Raw genomic sequence first — 13,771 nt, 5'->3', positions numbered from 1 at the left:
ATGATTCGTGAACTGGTCGACCTGCTAAAGGGGGACCTTCAGCTAGCTGGACTATTGAAGAAAGTCGGCGAGAATAATCTGGTTAGTTGTTATTAGTCGACTGAATGCATTATGTCGGTCGTCCATCTGAGATTCTTGTCGGGGGACTCCCTGCTGCTGCCATAATAATTTAAGCATTTGGACATAGCATGATTCAAGCATATATTGTTGAGTCGGTTCAGAGGGTCTGTGCCTGACGCCAACAGCTCTTCATCAGAATATTCTTATTTTTTCCCGAGTAAATTTATTTTTTAAAAAAAATGTTATGTAAACAAAGAAAAGACTATGTAATGCATTCAACCAATAACCAGAACCCAACATTTATGGCTGTCAATACATATATATATATTTTGAGCTAGCCTTGGAGTTGTAATTTGATATTACCTTGCACTTCTGTTTTTTTCCCAAAAGTGAAAAGATAGTTTGACCTACTCCGTGATAGCTTTGTCTTTCAACTAAAAAGTCATGAGTTTGAAGGCCAAAATAGTGCGAGACTATTTACATTTACGTATTTTTGGTTCCAATCCTTCATGATACTTATTTTAGCCCCAATTTAAAGAATTCTTTCAGCCCCAATTTAATGAGCTTTGAGACTCTCTCAGGAATCAAAACTACCCATTATAAATAGTTGGATGTTATTTTGACACTTTGATTGTTAGAAAAATATAATAACAATAACTTTGTTAGTTTTAGTGTCACATTTTATCTTATAAATCTTAATCTGTGTATTGCCTTAGTATGGAGGAAAATAAAATAAATTTTTCCATTTGATTTGCATTTTGTTAAGCGTGGAGTCAAAGTTTATAATATTAAAAAAAATGCCATATAATTATAAACAGTATATATATATATACATCATTTATACACTGGATTCTTTTGTATTTACATGTTCAAACTCTTGACTTTAGTTTTTATATCTGTACGGAACAAATCTTTCCTATCACATAAAAATATTATTTATTTTTATTTTTAAAAATTGGAATACATCTTCGAATACAGATACATGTAAAAATTTAAAATATATCATAATAATATTTTTATGCGATTTGAAAGAATGAGTGATATGAATATAAAAATTAAATTTTTTGTTTAAAAAGTTTAATGCTAATACATCACCAACAAATTTTCATCATCCAGCACAAATTTTGAGATATGACACGGATCCCGATATGATATTTTGAGCAAGAAAAGCTAAATCTTGATAAAAATTCATCTAGAGATCCGATTTCAGCAAACTTATATTCAAACTAGTCGGCTCAATGAGACACACCTAATGATATAAAAACTAGTATAATCAGAGAAATCAAGCTCAGATCAAGTCATTAAACCACATTTAAAAGATTTTTGGACACATTTGAAAGGTCAAACAGATGTCGACAAACAGATGTCGACACTAGCAAGTCTACACTCGAATCGAGCGTCTCGACAAGATAAATCTAACAAGCCCAAGATCACTCAATTCCGACAAAGTTATGGAGCTCAAATGTCCATTAAACGTTGCATGATCGAAGGAAACTCTCTAGACCGTCCGATCAAAATAGTTGATGTTCCTGCATTAATTGCACCTAGAACTCTATAAATAGACCTCCACCTCTGACATGTGGAGAAACTGAAGTCTAGAGAGAGCCCGAGGCATTGAGAAGAAGTTGCAGTTCAATAAATAGTTGGATGTTATTTTGACACTTTGATTGTTAGAAAAATATAATAACAATAACTTTGTTAGTTTTAGTGTCAAAATCTTATAAATCTTAATCTGTGTATTGCCTTAGTATGGAGGAAAATAAAATAAATTTTTCCATTTGATTTGCATTTTGTTAAGCGTGGAGTCAAAGTTTATAATATTAAAAAAAATGCCATATAATTATAAACAGTATATATATATATACATCATTTATACACTGGATTCTTTTGTATTTACATGTTCAAACTCTTGACTTTAGTTTTTATATCTGTACGGAACAAATCTTTCCTATCACATAAAAATATTATTTATTTTTATTTTTAAAAATTGGAATACATCTTCTAATAAAAAAATTTAAAATACATCATAATAATATTTTTATGCGATTTGAAAGAATGAGTGATATGAATGTAAAAATTAAAGTTTTTGTTTAAAAAGTTTAACGCTGATACGTCACCAACAAATTTTCATCATCCAACATATAACAACTAATTTTTATCATCCGACACGAATCTCGAGACAATATTTTGAATAATAAATATTCAAATCTTGATAAAAAGTCATCTAGAGATCCGATTTCAGCAAACTTATATTCAAACTAACCGGCTCAATGAGACACACCTAATGATATAAAAACTAGTCCAATCCAAGTCAAATCAAGCTCAGATCAAGTCATTAAACCACCTTTGAGAGATTTCTGGACACATTTGGAAGATCAAACAGATGTTGACACTAGCAAGTCTAGACTCGAATCGAGCGTCTCGACAAGATAAATCCAACAAGCCCAAGATCGCTCAATTCCGACATCGTTAAGGAGCTCAAATGTCCATTAAATGTACCATGATCGAAGGAAACTCTCTGTACCGTCCGATCAAAATAGTTGATATTACTGCATTAATTGCACCTAGAACTCTATAATTAGACCATCAAACTGAAGTCTAGAGAGAGAGCCTGAGGCATTGAGAAGAAGCTGTAGCTTAGCATCACTATTGCTCGTCGTCGACCACCGCCGACAGCCGAAGACCACCTCCGACCTTCGATGACCACTACCGATCGTCGTAGATCTATGCCAACAGTTATCAACCACCACTAAACACCATTGATCACCACCAACCAGACGTCATCAGTCGACGTTGTAATTTATATTGTAATCTAAAAAATATAGTTACCATTTCCCGTCTGTGAGACAAGGGATTTCTGTAATCATCAATCAATAGTGGATTCCGCAACTCGGCCAGACCCCGTAGTTTTTTCCTTACGAGTTTCCACGTAAGAAATTCTGGAGCTATCATCATTTGTTTATCTTTCATCTATGTGTGTGCTGAACTTTCATGCAATGCTAAGACGATAGTCCATTACTCTACCGCTGCGAATTTTCTAGCACGCTTCAAATACATAGGAATTGTGGGGTATGTCTGTAAATGTTTTTTTTTTTAATGATTTGAATTCATTTGACCAAAACTGAAATTACTTGCAGAAAAATAAAGTCAACGTCCAAATATTCTAAAAGAAGTGTTCGCGATTAGTCTCAAATTTATTAGATCAATTTTTAAATGAGTGCAAAGTATGAATTATTAATATTACATTAATCTTTTAGATCATTGTATCAAATATCTTGTTTGGATGCGAACTTAAATAGAAATAAGCGGAAACCAACCTCCTTTTTGAAACAATTACATGACAATCATGAGGGCAATTGTGTAATTGCACAGTTCTAACTTACGATCCATTTGGCGCGATATCGAAGCAGTCGTTTTCGTTCAAAATATTCGTATCACGTCCGATAGAATGCAGCGCGTTGTGATGCAATAATATTAATTTAAATTTAACTAGGTATTTTTCATATTTAAGACTTTGTTATTTTAAAATATTAATTATTTTATATTTCTCTATTTGTTATAAGAAATTAAAATTACATTAATTTTGAGTGGCAGCATTTAAAATTAAGGCTTAGCAAATGCGGAACGTAAGCTTTTAATGTAGAAGAGAACAAGAAATGTTCATTTAGGGTGCAGCAGAGATAAAGGTGGAGTCATGTGATTGAGCTGAAATAACTGAGGGGCATTTATATGCATCCTACCGGATTTCTATGCATTTACATGGCTAACATTTACTTTACTTTATTACATTTATACCACCTAAATCTCATATAAGTTATCACATCAAAGTTATCATTATTTTAAGCCATTACCTTGCTCCCTTGGAATATAGCATCTAAGCCACATATTATTCGGACAAAATATTTGCAGTAATTTTTATAGCACACCGCTTATGAGAATCATGATCCATAACTTTTATAGGATACCGCTAACAAAATATTTGGCATTAATTTTTAATTTAAATTTTAAATAAAGCATCTATGAAATAAATACGAAAGAGCTTTTGTTCCCAACGGGCATGCGGTTGTACGCATATTATTAATTTCCCATGCATGTGGGCTACGTGATGCTTCTAATTGCATGAGAACATAGTTTAATGAAGAGCCTATGGGTATTTTTCTTTAATGCATGACCCGGTCTGAGCCAGACCACTCCTACGAAATTCAATTTCGATTTTTTTGTAGAGTTATTGAGATTTGTTGTAGTGTTATTTTAATTATATAATGTCCGTTGTGGTGTTATCGTGATTTTTTTTCTAGTGTTATTTAAGTGGTATTGTGATTTTTTTGTGGGTTGCTATTGTTGTGATTTTTTCTGGAGTTATTAAGTTGTTATTGAAATTTATTTTAGTGTTATTTGAGTAATATTGCGGTGTCTATAGTGTTATTGTGATTTTTTATGTTGTTTTTTGTGTGTTATTTTGGTTTTTTTGTGAGCTAGTGTAATTACTATTTTTTGTGGTGTTATTGATGTTTATTGTGGTGTTATTTGGGTGGTATTGTGGTGGTTATGGTGATGTTTTTGAATGATGTTATTTCAGTGTTATTGTAGTGTTATCGTGGTATTATTGTGGTGTTATTAAGTTATTTTTTGTTTTATATGAGTAGCATTGTGGCGACTTTATTGTGTTATTCTCGATTAGTGTTATTATGATGTTATTGTGGATTTTTTGGTGTTATTGGGGTTTTTTGTGGGGTTATTGAGGTTTTTTGATGTTATTACGATTATTTGGTGTTATGACAATTTTTTGTGAAGTTTTTGAAGTGTTATTGAGGTTTATTGTTATGTTATTTGAGTGGTATTGCTTAACTAAGGCGGATTTGATGTTTTTGGGATTATTTTGGAGTTATTGAGGTCATTTGGTATTATTGCAGTTATCTGGTATTATTGCGGTTTTTTTTTGGATTTATTAAGGTTTTATTAAGGTTTATTATGGTGTTATTTATGTGTTATTGCAATGAGGTTTATTATGGTGTTATTTATGTGTTATTGCGATGATTGTGATATTATTATTGTTTTTCGTGATTTTGTTTGAGTGGTATTGTGGTTTTTTGGAGATTGTTGTTATTACGGTTTTTTGTGGAGTTATTGAGGTGTTACTGAAATTTGATGTGGTGTTCTATAGCAATATAACGCTACCCGATGGCGTGAGAAGAAAATTGATATTTATATTTGGCGTGAATGTTTGTTTTCGAAAAGATGAGCTGGGTCGGGCCGGATCATGTATTAAAATATATAATTCTTTATTTTTTGTTCGGTGGAACCATGGCTTCCACTTGGCGAAAATACATTAAAGTCCGAACGCATAGATACGTCAGATCTCTGGATGTAATATTTTTTCCAAATATGAAGTTTCAGCCTAACATCTAAGCCTCTACATGAAATTATTTTTGGAAGATTTACATGTATACTATTCAATTCCTATGCAATCACATATCAAACATCTCAACTTTTAATTTATGCGTACATATATACCACCTTAAGTATGCATCGAAGGTATATTTCAATTTCTTATGAGAGATTAAAATGATAATATTTTTGTTATGATATGAAATATTTGGTCGATACAAAGATCAAAAGCAAAGTTTAGGTGTTAGATATATAAACAAATAAGAATTGATTGGTATTTATATAAATGCTCCTATTTTTTTTTTAACTTTTATTCTATGCTAATCTATTGTTATGGTTTATGGATTAAAATAAATAGTTGTTTGACAAAATTGGGTAATGATTATTGTTTAAAGTGATGCAAGTGTTCAAATAGGTTGGTAAACTAATTTTAATGTGAAATTGTGATCTGAGTTGATTAAATGTGGAAGTAATATTATTAATGAATTTTTATAATTATAAGATTATACCTTAATATATTTACATAAATAGTTAATTAGTTATATAAATGCCAAGATTCATAAATTGCTTTTTTCAAAAATCTTCCAATAATTTTTGTTATTTAAAATCATAAAAAAACGGTAAGAAAATTATGGCAATGAAGTTAATTCCAATGGTAGAAATGGGTCGATCAAGGGCACTGATGAAAACAATAAATAAAACCCCAACTCTTCTGTATAATCATCCAAATTCCAAAGCCTTTGTGTCCAATTCAAAAATTATTTCATTTGTTGAGTAATATTATGTTTCTGTTGTATCATATGTTTTAATTGGTGTTATTTTAGTAAATACTTTTTTATTGACATTTTAATCATATTTTTGTATCAACTAGAACTATTTGATGAAAAAAAGAAATTATATAAAAAATGACAAGATCAGAATCCTAGATGTGAAGTGCCTCGAAGGAATATTTCTTGCTAACTGCTTCCTCAATAGACAACTATGGAATCTTAGATTTGATTTGGGGTTTCCACACCCATAGAATCCTCTTTTAGAGATTTGTGTGGTTTATTAAACTACCAAAACAAATGGATTTATGCTTGATAACTAATAAATCTTATGTTATAATGCATGTTCAAGCGAAGTTAATGTAGACATTGGCAGAATCAAAATTTAAGGTGTGTTTGGGATGGTGGTGCGGTACTTTATCGTACATTGTGGCATTTGGCAGAACTACATTGTCTATTTTAAAAAAAAACAAAATTGTGGTGGGAAGTTGTGTTTTACAGCCTGACCTGACAAAATGTAGTGGCTATCAAAAAGTTACGATCTGACTTTTTGAAAATAATTAAATTGTAATAATCACCGTAACTTTTTAAAGAGTAATTTCTTATGTAGTAGTTTCATAATTCTTTCTTCATATGGAGTCAATTGCCCCAAACAGACCTTTAAAGTGAAGGGTGGTGAGATGAAATTCACGTGGTGGTGAGTAGTTGACTTTAAAACATCGACCTCTTTGAATTTTTGAAAACTATTATAAATATAATTATTAATTTAAATATATAATCAATACTAAATTTCTATTAAGAATTTAATTTTATGGGAATAACTTTTTTATTTTATTATATAATTTCAAAAAGTTTAATAAAAATCCAGTAGTGGCTAAGGAAAGATCCATTGATCCTCTGCTTATTGTTGATTAGCTCGAGCTTCTCGCCTTTCTCTTCCCTGCCTGTATTCAGGCTCCTCTCTATGTATTGAAAAAATATTGCGTCCGGAGTCCGGATGCAGAGCTGAGTCCGAATAAAGAACGTGATACAGTGGGGCGGAGCGGGAGCTTGAACCTCCACTGTATCACGTCTGGACTCCAGACACAATATTTTCTTCTCTGGTTTACGGCTTTAGGTGTTAGAGCACTGCATAGGAAATATATATCAAGACATTTTCTGTATGCATATTTACTATTATAACCTTTGTATCATTCACTATTCTGCCCTCCATTGTCCATATAAACAGACATACTTTGTATCAGGACTATTATAAATATAATTATTAATTTAAATATATAATCAATACTAAATTTCTATTAAGAATTTAATTTTATGGGAATAACTTTTTTATTTTATTATATAATTTCAAAAAGTTTAATAAAAATCCAGTAGTGGCTAAGGAAAGATCCATTGATCCTCTGCTTATTGTTGATTAGCTCGAGCTTCTCGCCTTTCTCTTCCCTGCCTGTATTCAGGCTCCTCTCTATGTATTGAAAAAATATTGCGTCCGGAGTCCGGATGCAGAGCTGAGTCCGAATAAAGAACGTGATACAGTGGGGCGGAGCGGGAGCTTGAACCTCCACTGTATCACGTCTGGACTCCAGACACAATATTTTCTTCTCTGGTTTACGGCTTTAGGTGTTAGAGCACTGCATAGGAAATATATATCAAGACATTTTCTGTATGCATATTTACTATTATAACCTTTGTATCATTCACTATTCTGCCCTCCATTGTCCATATAAACAGACATACTTTGTATCAGGTGAGACATTATTTAATTTTATTTTTTAAAGGTGATCAAAGTCTACATTATTGCATATTGATTAGTTGGATCTTGATTTAGGTGGCCAGCAAGCAGCATCTACCATTTTATATGAATATAATCAAAAGGGAATCCTCAATATTTAATATTTTTATTTACTAATTATTTTTTGAAAGAAAAACATTAATTGTAAAGTATGTTTCTAAACTTGTGATCATAAACTTCATTTCATTAGATTTTATTTAAGTAGTATTTCATTTCTCAAGTAAATATAAATGTACCTTTAATGAATAAAATAGAACATTCAAAATGTATCGAGTAAGTACTAACACATGTAATTACAAATTTTAAAGAGGATACATTTACTGCCTATCAATATGGTTGATTTCGAGTTGAGGTTGGGCCAGCTTGAAAGCGGCTTGTCATTCGTTATATTTGACTTTGAGTTAGCTCGGCTTGAATCTGAATTGAGCTCAATCCAACTCAAAATTGAAACGAGCAAGCTCTAATTGAGTTATATAGATTTGTTTCAGCTAGAAAATCAAAACGAGTCAACTCCCTTCAATTGATTGGGCTTAAAATGAATGAATACAAATAAATTACAAAAAAAATTCTATCAGTTTTATATTCTAAACATTTTTTTAACATTATATTGAATAAGGGAATATATATAAATCATGAGCATTAAAAAAAAAAAACCAAAAACAAATATAATGGGATTATTAACATTTATTATGGGAATAATGCCATCATAACCTTATCAATCATCATGCATCGAAAGATATATCTAAAAAATCAGCTATTATGATCCTGATTTTAATTCGGATTTCAAGTGTATCTAAGAAACATATAATAAGTATAGGTTTATATGGGACATTTTCATAAAATTTGAATTAGTTTTATAGAAACATTAAGAGTTTATCAATATCATATGATTGTAAACATCAACAAAGCTATAATATTAACACATAAAAAGAATGCACCTAAGGGTTGAATAAATAAAAATAAAAAAATAAATTAATTTTAGAAAAACATACAAAATTATTAGATATATATTTAGTTAAATATAATTCAGTGCATCGCTAAAAATTTTAATTTTTTTTATAACTTTATAAACAAAGGCAAAACAAACATTGTTTTTTAAGGCGGGTAAAATCATCAAATGTGTTTCTTTTTAGTACTAAAAAATATATATATCCGAGGGGATGGGAGCATAATTATTAAATTATGCAAATAACAATAATTATAATAATAACAAATCTTTATCTTACCCCCCAATGGGGTCGCCTACATGAATACTTTTTTTGTCCATTGTGCCCTATTAAGTGTTAGTTATGTTTTCATTTAATTTTAATTCAAACTATGTAAACTGCATAAAAAAAATATAGGGAAATTGTAAATTTACCTAGGCATAACCTCATACCAACCACTATAGAAATTTAGTTTATTTGCATCTGATAATAGAATTTTCGTCTCCTTAGTGTCAAATTAATTTGCCATAATTTATTTGGGTCCTATTGGCATCAAATTTGCATCGGTTTTTTTGTTGAGGCACTGCATGCGTCTGAATTTGGCGTCAAAAAAATAGGACGCTAAACTTAGTGTCAAATTATTCTCGGATTGACGGCAAATAATATCGAAGAACGGCGGAAAATAATTGTCATTTCAGCGTTAGATTATACGACACAAAATGGACGTAAACCAGATGCAAACCTGCTACACAGAAAAAATATAAAAGAAATATTATATTTTCACAACTCGCACGCAATAAAGAATTCACATAGCACCAATATTTTATCCAGCCACATCAGCAAGGATTATAGTTCAAATAAATATCAACAAGGAAAAGTAAAATATTGTCACAAATTGTCCTAAATAACAATAATAAAATAAATCAAAAATTTCAAAGTAAATATTTAAACAAATGCTAAAAAATAAAAAAATATATATACAAAATAACTCTTACTCATCATCTTTCCCTCATCATCGTCCTCTTTCTCCTCTTCTATGGACGTTATCGGCCACTTGTCCCAGCGATCTGCTAAACTCTCTGCTATGTGTGCTATCGAGTCTTCAACTCTATATTGGTCTTTTAGTATTTGTTGAGGCAACTAGTGAATATCACCATTACTTTGAATAGATGTAGCTTTGCAGATCAGTACAAATATTATGGAAAATAAAAATTAGTTAATAATGTTCAATATTTGAAGTCGACATTACTTGGTCAAACAGATCAATTGGTTAACATTTAATTTGATCAGAAAATGTCTAGGACATATCTATCTCCTCTTCTCCGCCACTCGATCTACGACAACCATATCACGTGCATATCCATTTATCATTTTATCTCTAAGCTTCAATGAACTCATGCATCTACCTAAGTATTGTCATCTCAACAACAATTATTTTTATTTTATGATTCTCTTTAAAGGCCAACATTCAACGTCATAACTCATAAGACATTATAGGTCTCAGCGCCAATAATAAATCTTTCCATATAGTACAAGCGGTACTTTTTTTATCACAAAATTGTCTTGATGCATTCCTCTACTTCAACTAACCAACTTGAAATCTACTAATAAAACCCTTTCTATATCACTGTCGATTTGAAAGATAACTTGATGCATTCCTCCACTTCAACCAACGTGAATTCTACAAATTATAATATGCTCATCTGTTATGGTATGACTCATATACCATATAGGGACAGACGTTGGATCGAAGCGGAGTGGAGCGGAGCGGAAGAATCTGTCCAAATAGGGAAGTTACGTTAAGTGGGTTGGGGCTATACGGTACATGGGTAATTTGAGAATTACTTATTGTACTGCAGGGTTTACTCTATGATTATAAATAAACCTGTTTGTAATCCTAGGTTTTTTAGAGAGTTGGATCCTCTATTCTGTAGCATCCTTTCTGAATATTGAAAAGGAGGTTGCCGCTCTGCTCCCGACGACGTAGGCATCTTCGCCGAACCTCGTTAAATCTCTATGTTCTTCTGGATTTGTGTCGTCCTTATTTTTCTTCGTCCTAGTTTTCTCAACACCATCTATAAGCAAATGATGCCTTCGGACCCGTCGAGGTGGAGGATGCCACCTGTCTATTCAACGGATAAGAATTGCACTGATCATGAAAAATTTTGGTTGTAAATCAGTGGTAGCGACGACTTCCCTCCCTGTGATGGGCTGGATGCATAGTTTCCATAGAGCATGCTCCACATTGGCGAGCTCCTATGCGCCTCCTCCACTGTCGAAGTCGTCTACTACCTTCTCGATCGATGGAGGCAACGCTGTAACAGAAGACCTTCACCCATAAAAATCTGATTTTTTTGGGACCTTTATATGTAATAAGCACTATTTGAAAACTTCTATATGTATTAACCTCAAAAAACTCATTTGCCCTTAATGTTCTTTTATTTATATGTCATGTATGATCAACATGTAACCTAGACAAACTTCTCTCAATCATAGTAAATTTTTCAAATCAGTTGATGAAAAAAAAAAAAAATTGAGATTTATTTTTTAATTACTAGTTTTTTAATTACTAGTTTTAGAAAAATACCCATAGGCTCTTCATTAAACTATGTTCTTTTGCGATTAGAAACATCACGCAACCCACATGCATGAGAAATTAATAATATGCGTACAACCGCATGCGTCGTTGGGAACAAAAGCTCTTTCGTATTAATTTCATAAATGCTTTATTTTAAAATTTAAATTAAAAATTAATGCCAAATATTTTGTTGGCGTTATCCTATAAAAGTTATGTATCATGATTCTCATAATTTGTCCCCAGTCGATGATTTCTATGATAAGCTATTACTACCCATGTTTTTAATTAGGGGTGGAAACAAGCCGAACAAGAGCGAGCCCAAGCTTAGTTCGTGTTCGACTCGTTTATATTTCGAGCTCAGAAAGTGTGTTCGTGGTCTAGCGAGCCGAACACGAGCCTTTTACGAACAAAGAGTCATTTTGACAACTCTAATCACTTAGCCATAAGATGTTAAGGATTGTAGCAAAATTTAAAACATAATTTGAATCTGATTAAATAATTTTTATTCTATTTTCTTCATTAATATTTTTAATTGATTATAAATCTTCGTAGCCTTGTAGTCAATTAGTTTTTTTAAAAATACGATTCAACAAAGATATATATATAATTGATTGGTAGTATTTCGAGCCAAAACGAGCCGAAGACGAACGAACAAATATTGGATCGTGTTCGGCTCGTTAACTTAGCGAAAGAGTCGAACACGAGCTTCTTAACGAACCGAACACGAGCTGTTCGCGAACAACGAGCCGTTTTGACAGCCCTATTTTTAATGCGATCACTGTGTTTTATATAAAATATATTCGAAAAAAATTTCAAATTCTATGACTTCTATTTTGCCCGAATAATATGTGGCCTAGATTCTACATTCCAAGGGAGCAAGTTAATGGCTTAAAATTATGATAACTTTGATGTGATAACTTATATGAGATTTAGGTGGTATAAATGTAATAAAGTAAAGTAAATGTTAGCCATGTAAATGCATAGAAATCCGGTAGGATGCATATAAATGCCCCTCAGTTATTTCAGCTCAATCACATGACTCCACCTTTATCTCTGCTGCACCCTAAATGAACATTTCTTGTTCTCTTCTATATTAAAAGCTTACGTTCTGCATTTGCCCTTCGGAAAGCTAAGCCTTAAATTTAAATGCCGCCACTCAAAATTAATGTAATTTTAATTTCTTATAACAAATAGAGAGATATAAAGTAATTAAACCTTTAAAATAATAAAGTTTTAAATATGAAAATATCTAGTTAAATTTAAATTATCTTTTCTTTTTTATCACGAAAACGACTGCTTCATTGTTGCGCCAAATGCATCGTAAGTAAGATGAGGATTTTTTTTTACAATAGTTAAATTTAAAACGAATCGAGTCGGAAATATTCAACAATGAAAAGATTGCTATAGACAAAAAAATTGGTAAAATCTTTATATAAAATATAATGTTGAAATGATAAGATGGTAAACTAAGAAGAAAATATCATATTTTAATCTTAGCAGTACAAATTATAAAAATTTTAAGATATGTAGATATTTTTGGAGCCATTTTGGTAAAATAAAGATAAATTTATATACATAGCATACAGTTCTCAAGTATTCATATCTAAGAACCAAACTTTGATATTTTCACACTTATTGTTATTTTGACCCTCAATTAATGAACTAAGGTAAAATGATATTTTTGTAATGTGGTACCTCCCCCCCCCCCCCTCCCGTTCACCTACCGCTCACCTACCGCTCACCTACCGCCAGAGGGAAGAGGTGAAGATCGCGCAAAGAAGGGTTCAGGGAGTTCCCTGTTTGGGAGTTCGGAAGCAGGAGGACCTAAGCAGTTTGGCGAGGCGGGACGGCTCTGGAGAGGCAGTTATTCTCGTGTGAGAGGCAGAGGAGGAATTCCTGATTTGTTCTGCTGGACGCAGAGGAGTGCCTGCGGGAAGGAGGCGCGAGCACAGAACAAGAACTTTTCTCCGGTGAACAGGTGTGATCTCTGTCAGAAGGGATCGGAGCTCTCCGTTCGGTTGACGAAGGCAGTGGAGTTCACATGGAGAAGTTCTTGGAAAGGCAGCAGGTAAAATTCATTTGGAAGAAATCCTAGCCACGACAATGAGTTCCGTCAAATTCGACATTGAGAAATTCAATGGGAAGAACGACTTCGGCCTATGGAGAGTAAAGATGAGAGCTCTATTGGTTCAGCGGGGTGTTGCAGAAGCCTTGCAAGGGTCGGCGACATTGCCGGCCGACATGACCGAGAAGGAGAAGA

General features: G+C 32.3%; 1 protein-coding gene across 1 annotated transcript in view; it reads left to right on the top strand.

The window, feature by feature from the left end:
- Window positions 1-13,771, top strand: part of LOC110019643 (RING-H2 finger protein ATL16-like) — a gene marked incomplete at its 3' end in the record, with an annotated part of 20,711 nt that continues 6,940 nt past the window's right edge. The window contains exon 1 of the mRNA XM_020717389.1: window positions 1-81. Within this exon, the coding sequence (XP_020573048.1) occupies window positions 1-81 (81 nt within the window). The remainder of the gene's footprint in view (window positions 82-13,771) is intronic.

Source organism: Phalaenopsis equestris, unplaced genomic scaffold, assembly GCF_001263595.1.
Source record: "Phalaenopsis equestris unplaced genomic scaffold, ASM126359v1 Scaffold000065, whole genome shotgun sequence".
NCBI lineage: Eukaryota > Viridiplantae > Streptophyta > Magnoliopsida > Asparagales > Orchidaceae > Phalaenopsis > Phalaenopsis equestris.
The sequence above is the reverse complement of the archived record's forward strand: the minus strand, read 5'-3'. Positions and strand labels throughout refer to the sequence as shown.